This window comes from Choloepus didactylus, chromosome 5 (assembly GCF_015220235.1).
Source record: "Choloepus didactylus isolate mChoDid1 chromosome 5, mChoDid1.pri, whole genome shotgun sequence".
Taxonomy (NCBI): domain Eukaryota; kingdom Metazoa; phylum Chordata; class Mammalia; order Pilosa; family Megalonychidae; genus Choloepus; species Choloepus didactylus.
In genome coordinates this window covers 120,253,545-120,267,913 of record NC_051311.1, presented here as the reverse complement: position 1 = coordinate 120,267,913, position 14,369 = coordinate 120,253,545, and the positions used below count along the sequence as shown (strand labels likewise).

General features: G+C 36.4%; 1 protein-coding gene across 3 annotated transcripts in view; it reads left to right on the top strand.

The window, feature by feature from the left end:
• The window catches only part of THSD7A (thrombospondin type 1 domain containing 7A), a 454,120-nt gene that overhangs the window by 371,984 nt on the left and 67,767 nt on the right, over positions 1-14,369 (top strand). For all 3 annotated transcript variants that reach the window (XM_037836795.1, XM_037836794.1, XM_037836796.1), the window contains exons 10-11: positions 7,849-7,981; positions 9,274-9,377. In XM_037836795.1, coding sequence (XP_037692723.1) covers positions 7,849-7,981; positions 9,274-9,377 — 237 coding nt within the window. The remainder of the gene's footprint in view (positions 1-7,848; positions 7,982-9,273; positions 9,378-14,369) is intronic.

Sequence of the window (14,369 nt, the reverse complement as noted above, 5' to 3'; positions counted from 1 at the left end):
GACAGAGCAATAGATGATGGATAGGGAGGGAGGGAGGGAAAGAAATAGCAATGTGACAGCATGTTAAAGTTGGTGGATTGGGCTATCGGGGGAGGGGGGTCAGGGTATGATGGAGTTCTGTGTATGGGGTTAGTATTATTTCTGCAATTGTTCCTATAACTTTGAATTTATTTCAAAATAAAAAAGTAAAAAATAAATTTAAAAAAAGCCAACCCATTCAGGTATATTGCTTTCAACAGCCCAGCTGACTAAAACAATTTGTGATAAAACAGAAAGAGTTCTAGGAATTGGGAAAAGTCAAAGATCACTATGGGAGCAAATCATAAGGAAAATCTTGTTGGAAAAGGAGTAAAAGAAATCTTTTTGAAACAGAGACTACATAAAGAATTCCAAGTGTTTTACTTTACTAGCTGCTAAATCAAATACCATACGATAGTTTGGCTTTAGCAATGGGAATTTATTGGCTCACGGTTTCAGAGGCTTGCTTCCTCCCAGATCCGTATCTTCTGGCCGGCCAGAAATCTTTGGGGTTCCTTGGCTTTTCCGTCATGTAACAATATCCTTCCTTTCTCTTCTGGGTTATAGTGACTTTCAGCTTCTAGCTTCTCCTGGTGGCTTTCTCTTTCTGTATACAATTTTCTTTGCTTATTAGAACTTCAGCCATATTGGATTAAAGCCCACCCTCACTCAGTTTGGGTATACCTTAACTAATAACATCATCTAAGGTCCTGTTTTCAAATGGGTTCACATCCATGGGACCAGGGGTTGCGATCTGAGCTTGCCTTTTGTCGGGGACACGAGTCAATCCCCAACACTAACCAAGCATCAGAGGCATCTGGAAAAGTCTTAGATGAGCATGAGAAGGATGTGTTGGTGAAGAGTGTAGGGACCAGTCCATTGTAGCCCAGGGTGTGTGTAGGAAAGTTATGATGTGAAGTTGGACCAGGAGAGGATGGAGCCAGGCTCTGAGTAGTTGGGCTTACTCTGATATATAGTGAGACACAATTTTAGATTTTGAACATAGGAATAAGTAGGGTATTTTGTGGTATAATGGAATGAGTGTACTTTGAATCAACAGATCTGGTTTGGCCATTGAGCAACCAGGTGACCTTAGGCAGAACACTTAGTGTTTCCAAGCCTTGGTTATAACATCTATGAGTTGCCCCATGGCTTTGTGAGGTAATATATGGCAAAATTCTCTATCATTTGGGATCTGTGGTCCAATTGAGATATTTGTTATCTAGTCCATAATTATTTGCTCCTATAGCAAAAGGCACTGCAACCTGCATATGGTCAGTTACTGGTAAATGTTTTAATGGAGCATGCTGAAAGCTGCCTTTTTGAAAAGATTAATTATGTATCAGTGTGGGAAAAGTATTTAGATCATGATGAAAGAACACTTACTAATATAAATTTGTAGTTTATCATTTTTACTGGAATATGTTTCGGTTTGCTAAAGCTACCAGAATGCAATATACCAGAAATGGGTTGGCTTTTTCAATGGGGTTTTATTAGGTTACAAATTTATAGTTCTAAGGCCATGAAAATGTCCAAATTAAGGCATCAAGAAGATACCTTCTCTGAGGAAAGGCTGCTGGCATCCGGGGTTCCTCTGTCACATGGGAAGGCACATGGTGATGTCTGCTAGTCCTTCTCTCATGGTTATGGTTTGAGTGGCTTTCTCCAAAATGTCTCTGGGTGTTTCTCTCTATGCTGTCCTGCTTTACCTGCCTTTTATCCTCTCACAGAAGACTCCAGTGAAGGATTAAAACCCACCCTGAATCGGCTGGGTCACATCTCAAAAGGTCCCACCCACAATAGGTCCACCCCCATGAGAATGGATTTTAAAAATATGGTCTTTTATGGGGTACCTAACACATTCAAACCAGCACAGCATACAATGACCGGTTTACTGATAATTTTAAAAATACTTCTTTGTGTCCTTAAACATCATATATACTCTTTTAAGCAATCATTCATTTTTTTTCATTCAACAAATATTTCTTAAGTAACTACAATGTGCCAAGCACAATTCTAAATATAAGAGATATAGTGGTACTAAAGTAATCCAATATTCCTGCTCTCAGGAAGTTTATATTCTGGTGGTATAAAACAGAAAAATATCTCAAGGATTGATTTATTCTCTCTATGAATGTGAAGGAAAGTTAACCTCTGAGCATAAGGATCCAAGGTAGGGTTTAAGGGGTTTGAGAAAAGGGAAGATGTGACATCATTTTGGAAAGTGTTAAAGTGGGTAAGCTAGCAATATGTGGTGAGATTTCCAAGCAATAGCGAGTATCCATTTAGTCACATATTTAAAGGTAGATTACTCAATGCAGTTGTCATTGTTTCTCCAGCCATGCTCAGCTGACTGAGTGCAGGAAAAGCATAGGAAAATAATTGGTTTTGATTAAGGTTGGGGCTGCTCCAGAAGAGTACAAGAAAGGGAGAGAGGGACAGGGAGCTAAGGGTGTTTGCAAGAAAGTTTTCAAAATAACAGTGGAGTATGGAATCTAAGTTAGGTTGGGAAGAAAGTGAGGTCATCAAGGAGAGGATAGTGAGAAAGTGACAGGGAAAGTAGATTTGCAGTCTTGATGGAGGTTGCAGGATTTTAGTAAGTTGAGAAATGAAGTAGGTGAACTGGAAAGTTCTCGTGATAATAACATCAAAGTGATAAACAGAATGAGTAATTGATGCAAGATGCAAGAGAGGATCATTGGAGGTAAGTAATTCAGAGTCCAGTGAGTTAGTAGGATTAACCATGTGAATGCAGAAGCCACCAAAGTGGTAACAGGGATAGAGTAGAAAGGATTACAATGAGGGACATTCCAAAGTCATTAATTAATGAAGACTTGGTGGATGACTGCTACCATGTGGATAACTATTGGTAGAATTGATGGCAGGAGCTTCAAAAGAGCTGAATACTCTTGAAAGCAGAGGGAGGAGAAAAGACTAGGAAATGGCTGGGTGGAACCACCTTCCATTGGCAAAGAATGAATGAAACTTTACCAAGAGACTGAAGAGACCATGTGTTCAGACTGGTACTGTCCTGGAAGGATTAGAGGATGGAGATGAATGAGAAACTCTGTCAGGTTACACATGTAGCTAATGCTATGGGTCCAGGCACTGATGGAAGACACAGTGACCTAGTTTCTTTTGATGACTGACAGGCATGTGAGGTATAATGGGTTTAGCTGGGATGGTCCCTTGGGGAAAGATGGGTAACTGCTGCAGGTTAAATGCATGAGGCCACTGGAGCTCCTGGAGTGATGGTAGTCCAGGATTTGAGAATGCCTACTCGGGACAGGTCATCTCACCAGGAGTAAGGGATCAGCCCTGCCTGTTCTATTTGACAGCTCTATGCTGAGTTTCCTAGAGCAAAAGGCTTTCAGAAACCCTAGCCCTATGCACTGAAACTTAAAAAGAATACTATAATTGTGAATTGAGGAAATAAAGTCTAGGGGTGATTGAGGGAATTGCTATAGAACAGTATCAAGACACTTGGTGGTTCCAGAGAAGCCTTTTGTCTTGCCTGTAGACTGCTATAGTTTTGAATAAAGATACAATAATGATATAGACAACAAGCCTTTTGTTGTGAGGAAACTAAAGCAGCAGCATGAGGTTAATTTTTTCATTCTTTGCTAAAAAATGAGAATAATTCAAGCTTCACTGAAATTACACTGACTTCCACACAATTAAAAAAAATGCTAAACAGTGTTGAATGCTCAAGGAGAGATAATAGCAACAGAAATTAATTCAGGAAGTAGTGGTTCTTTTTAATTTAATTCTGCAGGTAAGAATTTATAAGAATGTTGAGCTTTTTAGGTGGCACTTCTCTGTTTTTTAAAATCACTTTAGAGAGGTAAAATTACTCTATAGTATTGCAGAAAATAGAACAGAATAATTTAGGCTTCCAGGAAGAACAAAAAGTTATTTGAAATGTTTGCAGCCCTTTCTGAAGATATGTCTTGAAAAATCGATGGCGATAAAGATCAGTATTGAGTAGAGAGTAGTTTAATCCTCAAACCAGTGCACTTGTTAAATTTTTTTCAAATTTTCAGGAATTTTGACAAAGCATTTTAAAAATAGAAATCATTGATGCGTATAAATTATTTGTAACTCTAATCTTAAAAAAAATCTGTACTTTTGATCTAATAATACGTAGTTGCTCAAATTCTATTTCACCCTTTTTTCTCACTACACGTATCGAGTTACAAAGGATATTGCCGAGTCATCTATTCTACCTCATGCCCTTCAGCAGTACTTTGCTAGAATTACCCTGAAGATCTGAAAACTACTTCTACATTTTTGCTTCTTGCATGAAACATTTCCCTTTCAATTTTCTATCACTCTGCCGCTCCAGCCCTCCACTCATCTCATTTCCAGTTTAACAAATCTTTTCAGTCTACCTGCCCTTTAAATCCTTCCATCAAGCAATTTTTCTGGTGAAATCTGCCTTAAATGTCTTAAGATATCTGAAGAATGTTGTAACTCAGAGACACTATATACTGTCTGAATCTATGTGCTCCATTATCACATAATTATTTTCTGAATGTATAATTCATTTTTCTACTCCAATCTTAGATAGGTATTTTCTAGTATAAACTCTACAGATGGATATCTTTATTTTTCCCAACCACACTATTATCAGAGAAAAAAAATAATAGCTTATTTTTTGTTAGTCTTCAAAGCACAGATTTAGCACTTATGTGCTTACTACTAAGTGGACAAAAAAAGAAATAGAAGACAGTACCTAATAACTCAGTTGAGAAGATTTGAAATAAATGTGTGTATTCATTCACCAAATATTTGTTACACACTTATTAAGTTTGACTATTGTTCTAGGTGCTAAAAAGCAAAGATGAATGAAACTATATATGTATATCAGCCACATTAAAAATTTGGGTATAAATACATATAGAAAACTATGAAGGTTGTAAAAATTGCAAGTTTGCAAGTTCAAGTTATTAGTAAGGATTCTTCCATTTTTCTTTTATAACGAGTGCTGTATTTCTCCCTTTGATGTACTCTGATATGAGGACTCCAACCTGCCTGAGCTCTGCAGCACACTTACTTTGGGTCACAAGCAATTCTTGTCTAGGATCCAAGATGAAAACAGGCCTCCCAGTGGGGAGAAACATGGAGCCATCACACTTCTTGTATAACCCCATTAAACTTCCTCTCTGGGTGCTTGAGCTTTGAACTGTTCAGCTTTAATCAGGTCACCATCTCTATACTGTGGGCTGCACAAGGTTAAGGAATTTGAACTTTTATTAAGAATAAAAGGATTGCCATTGTGGAATCGATTATGGAAGTAAAAAGAGTCATCGTGGACTTCTATATCAAGTAAAAATTCATGGAGTTTGTGATAAGAAGGCACTAGAATGTTTCAGAGTTATACATTAGGGGGCATTTTTGCTTTCAAGTCAATAAATGAAACAGAATTGAAGCAGTAACACTTGGTTGCTTCTTCCCAAACATAACAGCCCCATCCATGCCTCATGTGGTATCTACCTAGTTAATGACCAGCAGCTCCAGTCTACGATGCACTGCTGGCGCTGAACTCAGGATCTTCTCCAGTCCCCAGATGCCTTGGTCCCAGTCCCATTTGTGTTTCTTATCTTCTCTGCAGATAGGGGAAGGTTGGAGAATGATTGCCTCTAAGAATTTTGATCACCTGGGAAACAAACAGTTCTCTGTGCTCTTTCCCTCTTTTCCCTGTTAAAAAAAAAAAAAAAAAAAAAAAAAAAAAACATAAATAAAAACCTCACTCCTTTCTGCAATGCAAAACAAAGGATAAGAATGGTCATTTAGTGTAAATTGTCATTTAGTTTAAAAAGATTAAAGACTAATCATTAAACAAAAGAAAAAAATGATAATGCAAAATAGAGTCAGGTAATGAATGGGGGAGGAGGAGAAAGGAAAAAGGAGAGAAATTTTTTACTGGAAAATCAAAGTGAAGGTAAGCTCCTGCAATTGAGACAAAAATTAGCTCTGAGATTCTGGTGACCAAAGCAAAAATAGAAGCACAATGAATTCTTAACATTTTGTCAAAGGAAACAAAATTTTTCCCAGCTCTGAATTATTCGAGGACTGGGGTCTTAAAATAGGGGTCATTGGGCAATAATACATGCATGGAGACTGCATTAGCAATTTTATTAAACATTCTGTTGGCACTTCTAAGAGCTTCTCTAAGTAACTTATATTTAATATGTAAAAGTTGCAGCTGGCATTCAAAATAGTATTATTACAACAAAAAATCCATGACAGTATTTTCAAATGCATTAATTTTCTGCCCTACCACTCCCAGCACCTAATTCCCTACCCCATTACCTGTATTAATCTAATTATTCACTAAAGTAGTTAATACAGTCATTAATAGTATAGGTTTCTCCCACAATGGAAATAATCCTAAAAAAGTTACATATGAACACTTGGAAAGAATCATACAAGGTCATCTATTCCAGTAGGTCGCAAACCTGGCTGCTCATCACAATCACCTGGAAAGCGTTTTAAAAAATCAAATTCTCAAATCCAGTTCCCACATATTCAGTTTTAGTACTTCCGGGTGTAGGCCCACAAATCTTTTTGTTAAGCATCCTCCAGGAGGTTCTCTTCTGTTTTCAGGCAACACCACATCAGAATGAATGCTCTGGTCCATTCTCCTGCCTGATGCAGGAGCCCTCTCTCAAGATTGCTGGGAGTTGGTTGCCCTGACCATGTTGAGGGGACACCGCTACTTCATGACATGGGACACTCCATTGTTGGAAAGTTATAATTGTCAAATAATATTTTTCCATGCACTAGGACAATAACTATAAGAATGTTTTATTTCATTTCTAATTAAACTTTAATCATTAGGAGCTGCTAAACTTTTTCAGTTTCTCTGCTCCTATAGTGTATAGATCAGATATTTTATGATCTTGAAAAAGAACATAAATGTGTCAGAGGAATGCTATTAAAATAATCCTTTACAGAATTCTTTTGTAAGTGAAACCATGCCACATGACTATTCATCCTTAAAGTGAACATATTGTAAGTTGGAATATATTTTATCAAGCTGGCACGTCTTATACATTACTTGTTTCTAATATTTAAAAAGTTGAACATCTTAATATCAGAATATGTAAAACTGATATCTTCATTGAAGATAAATTATTTCCATTGTTTTTTTTAACTTAATTTAGAGTGAGTGACTTACAGTAATTATTACTACTTTGAATGTTTCTCTAAAAATCTGCCTCTAGGAAACCACTTTCATTTCACTACTTACAGCATTCATGTTTAGAATACAACCTGAGTTGAAGATCTTAGACTCTTTTAACATGAATAATAAATGACTAGAATAATTTATGAGTTTTGCATTTCAAATTAAGTGACAAAGAAATAAAATTTCACATTAAAATATTGAATATATCCTCATAAAGGAGATTCATTGCATGTTTACGAGTCCCATGTGGTAAACAGGGCTATGCAAAATGGCATGAACATAAACATTAAGGTAGAAGAGAATAAATTAATTAGGTCTGTCATATTTCTCAAGGGGAAAAAACGATACAAAAGAGCAATTATTTTGTAACTGAGCTTGAGGAAAGCTAGCTGACTGTGGAACTGTTTCTCCCTTCACATTTTTACATATAAATAGATTGAGTTTTCAATATAAACCTACATTAGGAGAATTTAGTAATTGATGAGAAAATTAGTAAATGATGAGACAAGATGAGGTCTCTCAGTCAAGGACAAAGCACATGTGGCTGGCAGCAATGTAATTTCTTCAGACAGGCTGGTTATTTGGAGATTCTTTTATCAGTGCAGAATACAGAAGTTATAAAAGCTGCCTCATTCCAGGGGACTTTGGAGTCAGGAAGCAATCTCGGCATCGGGTCATCATTCAGCTGCCAGCCAACAGAGGCCGAGACTGTGCGGATCCTCTCTATGAAGAAAAGGCCTGTGAGGCCCCCCCAGTGTGCCAGACCTACAGGTAACACAGTTGAAGAGGAAGTGTCCCAAGCAATGCACTGAGCAAATACTTCAACTCCATATTCTCTCAGATGATGAGAAAAGGGAACCAATTGTGTTGGTACGCTCAGTGGAATTTGGGATGTTTCTGGCCATATATGCCATCTCTTGCCTCGTTAGGAGAGTGCTCTAAAGAGTGTGCAAATACTTGTATAAATTAATTCACAGTGGAGTCTGAGGCTCCAGACTTAGGGATAGGAAGAATTTCTGTTCTAGCTCTATAAATTCAAATTTTCAATGATATTTTATGTGTTTGTTGCCAAACATCCAAATTGGATCATTAGCTCCAGTAATTGGTGGGAATTTCTGATATAAGACACTGATGAAAAGCAGTTAATGCCAGTGAAACACATATGCTCTAGGAAGCAATTGTTTTTCACTTAGGGGAAGAACCTAAGTGTTTCACCCCTGGCACTAAAGAGCACCTGTGTCTCATAAAGGGTGGCATTCTGGCTCATGAAATGATGTCTTTATCTCAAGGATTCTAGTAAGATGTCTGTTCTTTTCCTTTTGTGGCCACCCCAATAAAATTATGGTTATTGAAGCTACATATCACCTTGATAATGTATGAGATAAATTTTCCCTCAAGACCATCCAAAGATAGAAAATTCCTAATTGGAACCTAATGTATATAATTTCAGTCCTGGCAACAAATGAAATATTGTGGGATCAACTGGTGGAACTTGTAATAACAAAATGATAATTTAAAATGAAATTGATGGCAAATTTGCCACCATAATAAATCTGCCTTTCGTTATGAAATGAAAAATAGTGTAAGTGTTGTTTATGCCATGAACATTGACAACTGTTAGCCCAGACTCATTTATTTTTGGAATTTGTTTTTGGAATGTGTATTATAATTGCAGTTTCTGAATTACCCCTACATGCAAACCAAAAGAGCACTATACAATAAGCAGGCTATTGACTTAAATGCAGTTTCGTAACTTGAATATGAAAGAAATATACCTTATTTAGATGGAATTCATCACTTCTGGTGCTATCCGGTATACTTCTTCACTAAAAAAGGCTAAATGTGACCTGTAGAGTTCATTCCTATAGAAATTGACAATGATGTACTTGTCTTCACTGCCATGGAAAGTACTTTTATCTTTAATGTTGCTATTTGTAATGCCTTCATGGAGATCTAACTTAAACACAGATAGGACTAAGTGCTGTCGGATATATTCCTGTATCTCTGTGATTTTCCTGACATTTCTGCTTCCTCTCCATTGGGTTCCTGTTTTCTTCTTGTAGATGGAAGACTCACAAATGGCGCAGATGCCAGTTAGTCCCTTGGACTGTTCAGCAAGGTAGCCCCGGGGCACAGGAAGGCTGTGGGCCTGGACGACAAGCGAGAGGTGGGTAGCTCCATTCCACAGCTGATTTGGTTTTCACTCCCCAATATCATCAGCTTAACCACTAGCTAGCCAAGTTTGTCACTTTGACACCATGGTTAGCAAAGTGAGCAGAATATATAGAAATCTGCTACCACCCATTCTACAAAATACTAGAACAAGGAAGCTTGTATTTCAAAATCGTGTCCTTTGTTCTTTGACATTATCCAGATACTCCTCCGGTTGAATTTTTCCCTCATCATATTTGGAAGATAATTGTATAAGCGTTTAAGAGGGTTAAGACATAAATGGTACACTGCAGGTTGGTTGGTTTGTTTTGTTATGTATTTGGAGCAATGTAATCTATAACATTTGGCATTTTGCTTGTCACCTTAACAATAAGATTCTTACTCCCTTGCCTATTGTCTCATGTATGTGCATGCATGCACTATAGTATAATTGGTTAACTTTCCCAGAAGTTCTCATCAGTGACATCCCTAACATTGTCATGGCTACCCATGATTCTGTTCATATTCAGTACTTATTTTTTAAACGGCGGATTTATTTACTTGAAATCTGCAATATGTGAACTACAATCTGTCTGCACTGCCAGATTACATGGAAACTTGCATAAGTGGATAGTGGAAATGTTTCAAGCTGGCCATAATTATTTGCTAGATATAATAAAGGATACTTAAATCCCAAGCTTTGGAAAATATTGTTTGTACATGTAGAAAATTCAGTCTTTAGAGAGTATGTTGGTTTTTACCCATACTGACTTTTAGTACATAGTTCCTGCTATATATTTAAGTTTTAACTTAATATGTAATTGATTATACACCACTTTAATTCATAAAAACATATTTTGCTCCCTCATGTGTAGCTATATGCTTGATGATGATACAAAAGTTTGAACATATAGAACATTTTTTTTTAATTTGATCTGGGACCCCCTTTTCTTTATATTTAAAGGTTGCTTTTTTAATTTGAGAAGAGCTTCTCTTTTGTAAAGATCTTATATTTTTATAATCTTCCCTTAGAAGTCTCCATTTGAAATATAAAATTTAGTTTCAAATTATACTATTAAATACCTAGTGATTTGTTTAGAGCTTTATTTTATATGCTCAGTTTTCATTATGTATCGTCACCATCAACTTCAGGTAAAAAATAAGTCACTCTTTAGTTATAGAGACTTAAGTATATAGATAGGATTTAAAGTCATTCTCTCACCATTTCAACCATTTATTGAGAAATTGGGTGATACGAGACTTCTTTCCCATTCTTGACTCCTTCAATCAAGTAAACATTCACATACATTTTCTGTCCCACATAGAGTTTATAATGAGTTTGGGAGTCAGGGGATGTAAGTTTTAATCTCACTTCTCTCACTAACACATGCAAGACTTGCTCATCTCTTCCCCTCTCTGGGTCCCCAGTTTATTTAGATGGGAAAAAAGGGGAGGGGGATGAGTCCAAATGATGTTTTATGATTATTCCAGTTTTCACATTCTGTAATCTATGTGCAAATAGTGTTCAGAGATCAAAGTGTGAAATGAATTGAGGTAAAAACAAAAAAAAAAGGGACATATTTTTATAAGCTGCCACTGGAGGGAATCTGAGAGGGTAAAAGCAGCACAGTACATAAACAGCCTCAGTTCCAAACTCTTACTTGCAAGCAGCACAACTTTGATTAATTCATTTCCTCTCTTGGAGAACATAAAAAGCCTTACAGAGCATGGCCCATATTAAGTCCTCATTAAAATGTTAATTCCTTTCCCCTTCCTGTTAGATCATGGTCCCAGTGAATGTTCACATGTATCATTCTAGGCATAAAAGCAATAACATTAACATGAGATTTTTGTTTTTTGGCACAGTGCACAAAAACTGTTCTTTCTGTGATTACCGGTGACTTCATTTATAATCTGTAACATTCTTCATTCCTCAACATGGGTGACTGCTTTGTAATATCTAATACTATTACCCACTCCCTCTGGGAAAAAATGTCTTCAGCTTCATCAGTGCTACTTTTTCCTGCCTTTCTGATTGTTCCATTACGAGTTTCCTATTACTGGTGCCACTTCCTCTTCCTGTGTTTAAATAATACTTTCTAATCTTGATATAATTGTCAAACTGCCTACTCTTTCTCAGCAATCTTATCCACGTTCAGGGTATCTGGGAAGAGAAGGTTGCATTGTAAGTGATTTCTGCATACATATACTTAACTTTTATAAGAAGACAACTCTTTTCTTTGTTGCCTTGGTAGATTAATGATTTTTTTTTTTCTTAGAGCCCATATTTCTAGAGAAACAAGAAACAGGAAGATTTCACAGTGTAGATAATGGCAAGAAGGCAGAACTTTCTTCCTTTGATGTCCCATGTCATAGCTGTTTTCAGAACTCTGCATGATTGACCTGCCAAAATCTTCTCTTTCCATCATTGTCCTTATCTGGCTAGAAACTAAAAAATGCCAACCTCTGCTGTTTTTTGATGATTAAAATAATTGTGTAGGAAGGATTAGCATCAAGCAACAAAAACTTGAGAGAAGCTACTGCCCATCCTCCCTAGTATGTGAAACTGTCTAATTTCAATAACTCATTCAGCTGTGATTGCATTCGGAAGATTGCTTGGGAAGAACCATGAGTATCAGGAAAGGATGAAGATGTTCAAGCCAGGGAGCTGACATTTGGCTAGGGAAATGAGATCTCTGTGACATCACCCAACAAGGAGTTAAACACTGAAACTGATCAATTCAGGAGCAATCATTTGAAACTAAAGAGCTTAGGAAAGACCTAAAGGATGAGATGGGCCTTGACTTGTACTCTAATATTAGAATAAGTAGGAAGGAGAAATTAATACAAAATAAGATCAATTATCTAAGCTAAGGATTTAAGGTAGGAAAAATAAAAACATTAATTGTGTTCACAGAAAAGTGAGTAGATCAAAGCTCTGAAGATGTGAGCTGGAGCCTGGGGTGATTTTGTGGAGGACCGTGAATGTCAGGATCAGTATTTTGGACCTTGTTCGATAAGTGGCAGGAGCAAGGACCTGATGAAAGCAGTGTTTTATCTGTCAGCATGTGCAAAATGAATTAGAAAGATAAGACACGTGGGGCCAGCCGCCAGCTAGAAGGCCTTTGTAGCAATGCAAGGTTGGAGTAGTAGGGTCTCAGATTGGAACCTCGGGAGTTGAAATAGTTAAGAATAAAATGGATATTGGATATATGATAGAGGAAAGCAATGTTAGTACTTAGTGGTAAACAATAAAAGGCATGATAGAAATGAGAGTCAAAGATGATCATATGGTCCTTTAACTCCAATATTTTCAGCTTGAGTTACTGGGAGAAACAGAATAATGAAATTTTTTAGTTCTGAAAGTAGAACTAATTTTGGAAAGTATATTTTGTATATTTTTCATTTGAGGTGATGGCAGGGTAGCCAAGTAGAGATATCCAAGAATGCATTTGAAAATGTAGAAATGTGGCTGTAGAGGACAAAAGGGTTCTACAGAACTGAAAAAAGAAATTTGTTAAAGCCATAGGAGAAGCTAAGATATATTGAATATATGAGACTAAGTGATATATTTTACCATTAGTAGACTTTTTTCTCTCAAACCTGTTGTAGACTCTTCAAGCATTCCTTTTAACCTAAAGAACTTAATTTAAATATTTCATGTTAGCATCAGAAATGATACTATATGAACTTAAAATATGAGATCACTAACTTTACCATTTTATGATTCTAAAGATGGCAATGTTGATTGCATGGCTTTTATCAAACTATTGGTCTAAAACAGGGGTCATCAAACTATGGCCTGTGGACCAAATCCTCCTGCCTACAGCCTGTTTTTGTAAATAAAGTTTTATTGGAACATAGCCACAACCACACATTTATGGCAGTTTTCACCCTACGAGGCAATGGTGAATAGTTGCAATGGAGAGTAGATGGCCTGCAAAGCTCAAATATTTACTAACCAGTCCTTTGCAGCAATGTTTGTTAACCCCTGGACTAAACTCTAAAGCCACGTAACAAATGATACAGTCGCAGCTTCTAATATTACTGAGTAGACACTACCCAATAGGGTCAGAAAAACCCTGGAATTCATCTGGTCATTTGGGAAGATGTTTCCAAGTTCAGTTCAGCAATAAAGGAGCTGAACTTTAAAATCAGGGATAAAATATCTGCTTTTAGGATGAAATTGGAGCATTATTTGGGAAGTTTGAGAATCCAGTCACCTGCCTCTACTTTTAGCTACCTGTAACAATAAAATGGCCATATAAGTAGTCTTTCCTCTTTACTATTAATCCTATAAATAGCATAATTATTCCAATTGTAGGAACTATCAGAGGTGATACATGTTTCATAAGATTTGGGAAGCAATGATGTTCCCAGAGTGTCTTCAACAAGAAATCAACTCTAACTATTTACAATATCAACACCAACACTCTGTTTAAACAAATTAGTGAGAATCATCCCTACCTGGAAATGGGTTAAAAAAATAACACAGCAGCAAGTGATATAGGAAGATTCCACTCCAATCAAGCAAATGCAGTCTTGACCAATTCTACATTGTATATATTTCAAAACTATATGAAAATGCTTTCTGATCTATTACTTTAGAACACAAAGTGCTTGGGAAAAAATGATGTATCTTGAAAATTGGAAAAGCACATATAAATTGATGTTTATTTATGACCTAATTCCTTTAAACTTAAAAGGAAAAATGAAATAATGGTGAAGCAAACTTTTGTATCACTCATTCCTAGAATCACCAATTTTTGCCTAATCTTCTTTAAATTGGATTAGCTACTCTGGAATATACAGCATATTTTCTTTAAGCTTACCGTGTGTTTCTGTAAAAACATGAGAAATTTTTTGTGAAGTAAATGCCTAAAACTTTATTTTAATAATGAAGGATCACTGTTTTTAAATAAAATTCTTATCCCAGTGTGTAGAGATGTATGTTTGTTAATATTAAGCTCTCTCAGAAAGCTTTGAGAACAGGATAGCACCTGCCCCT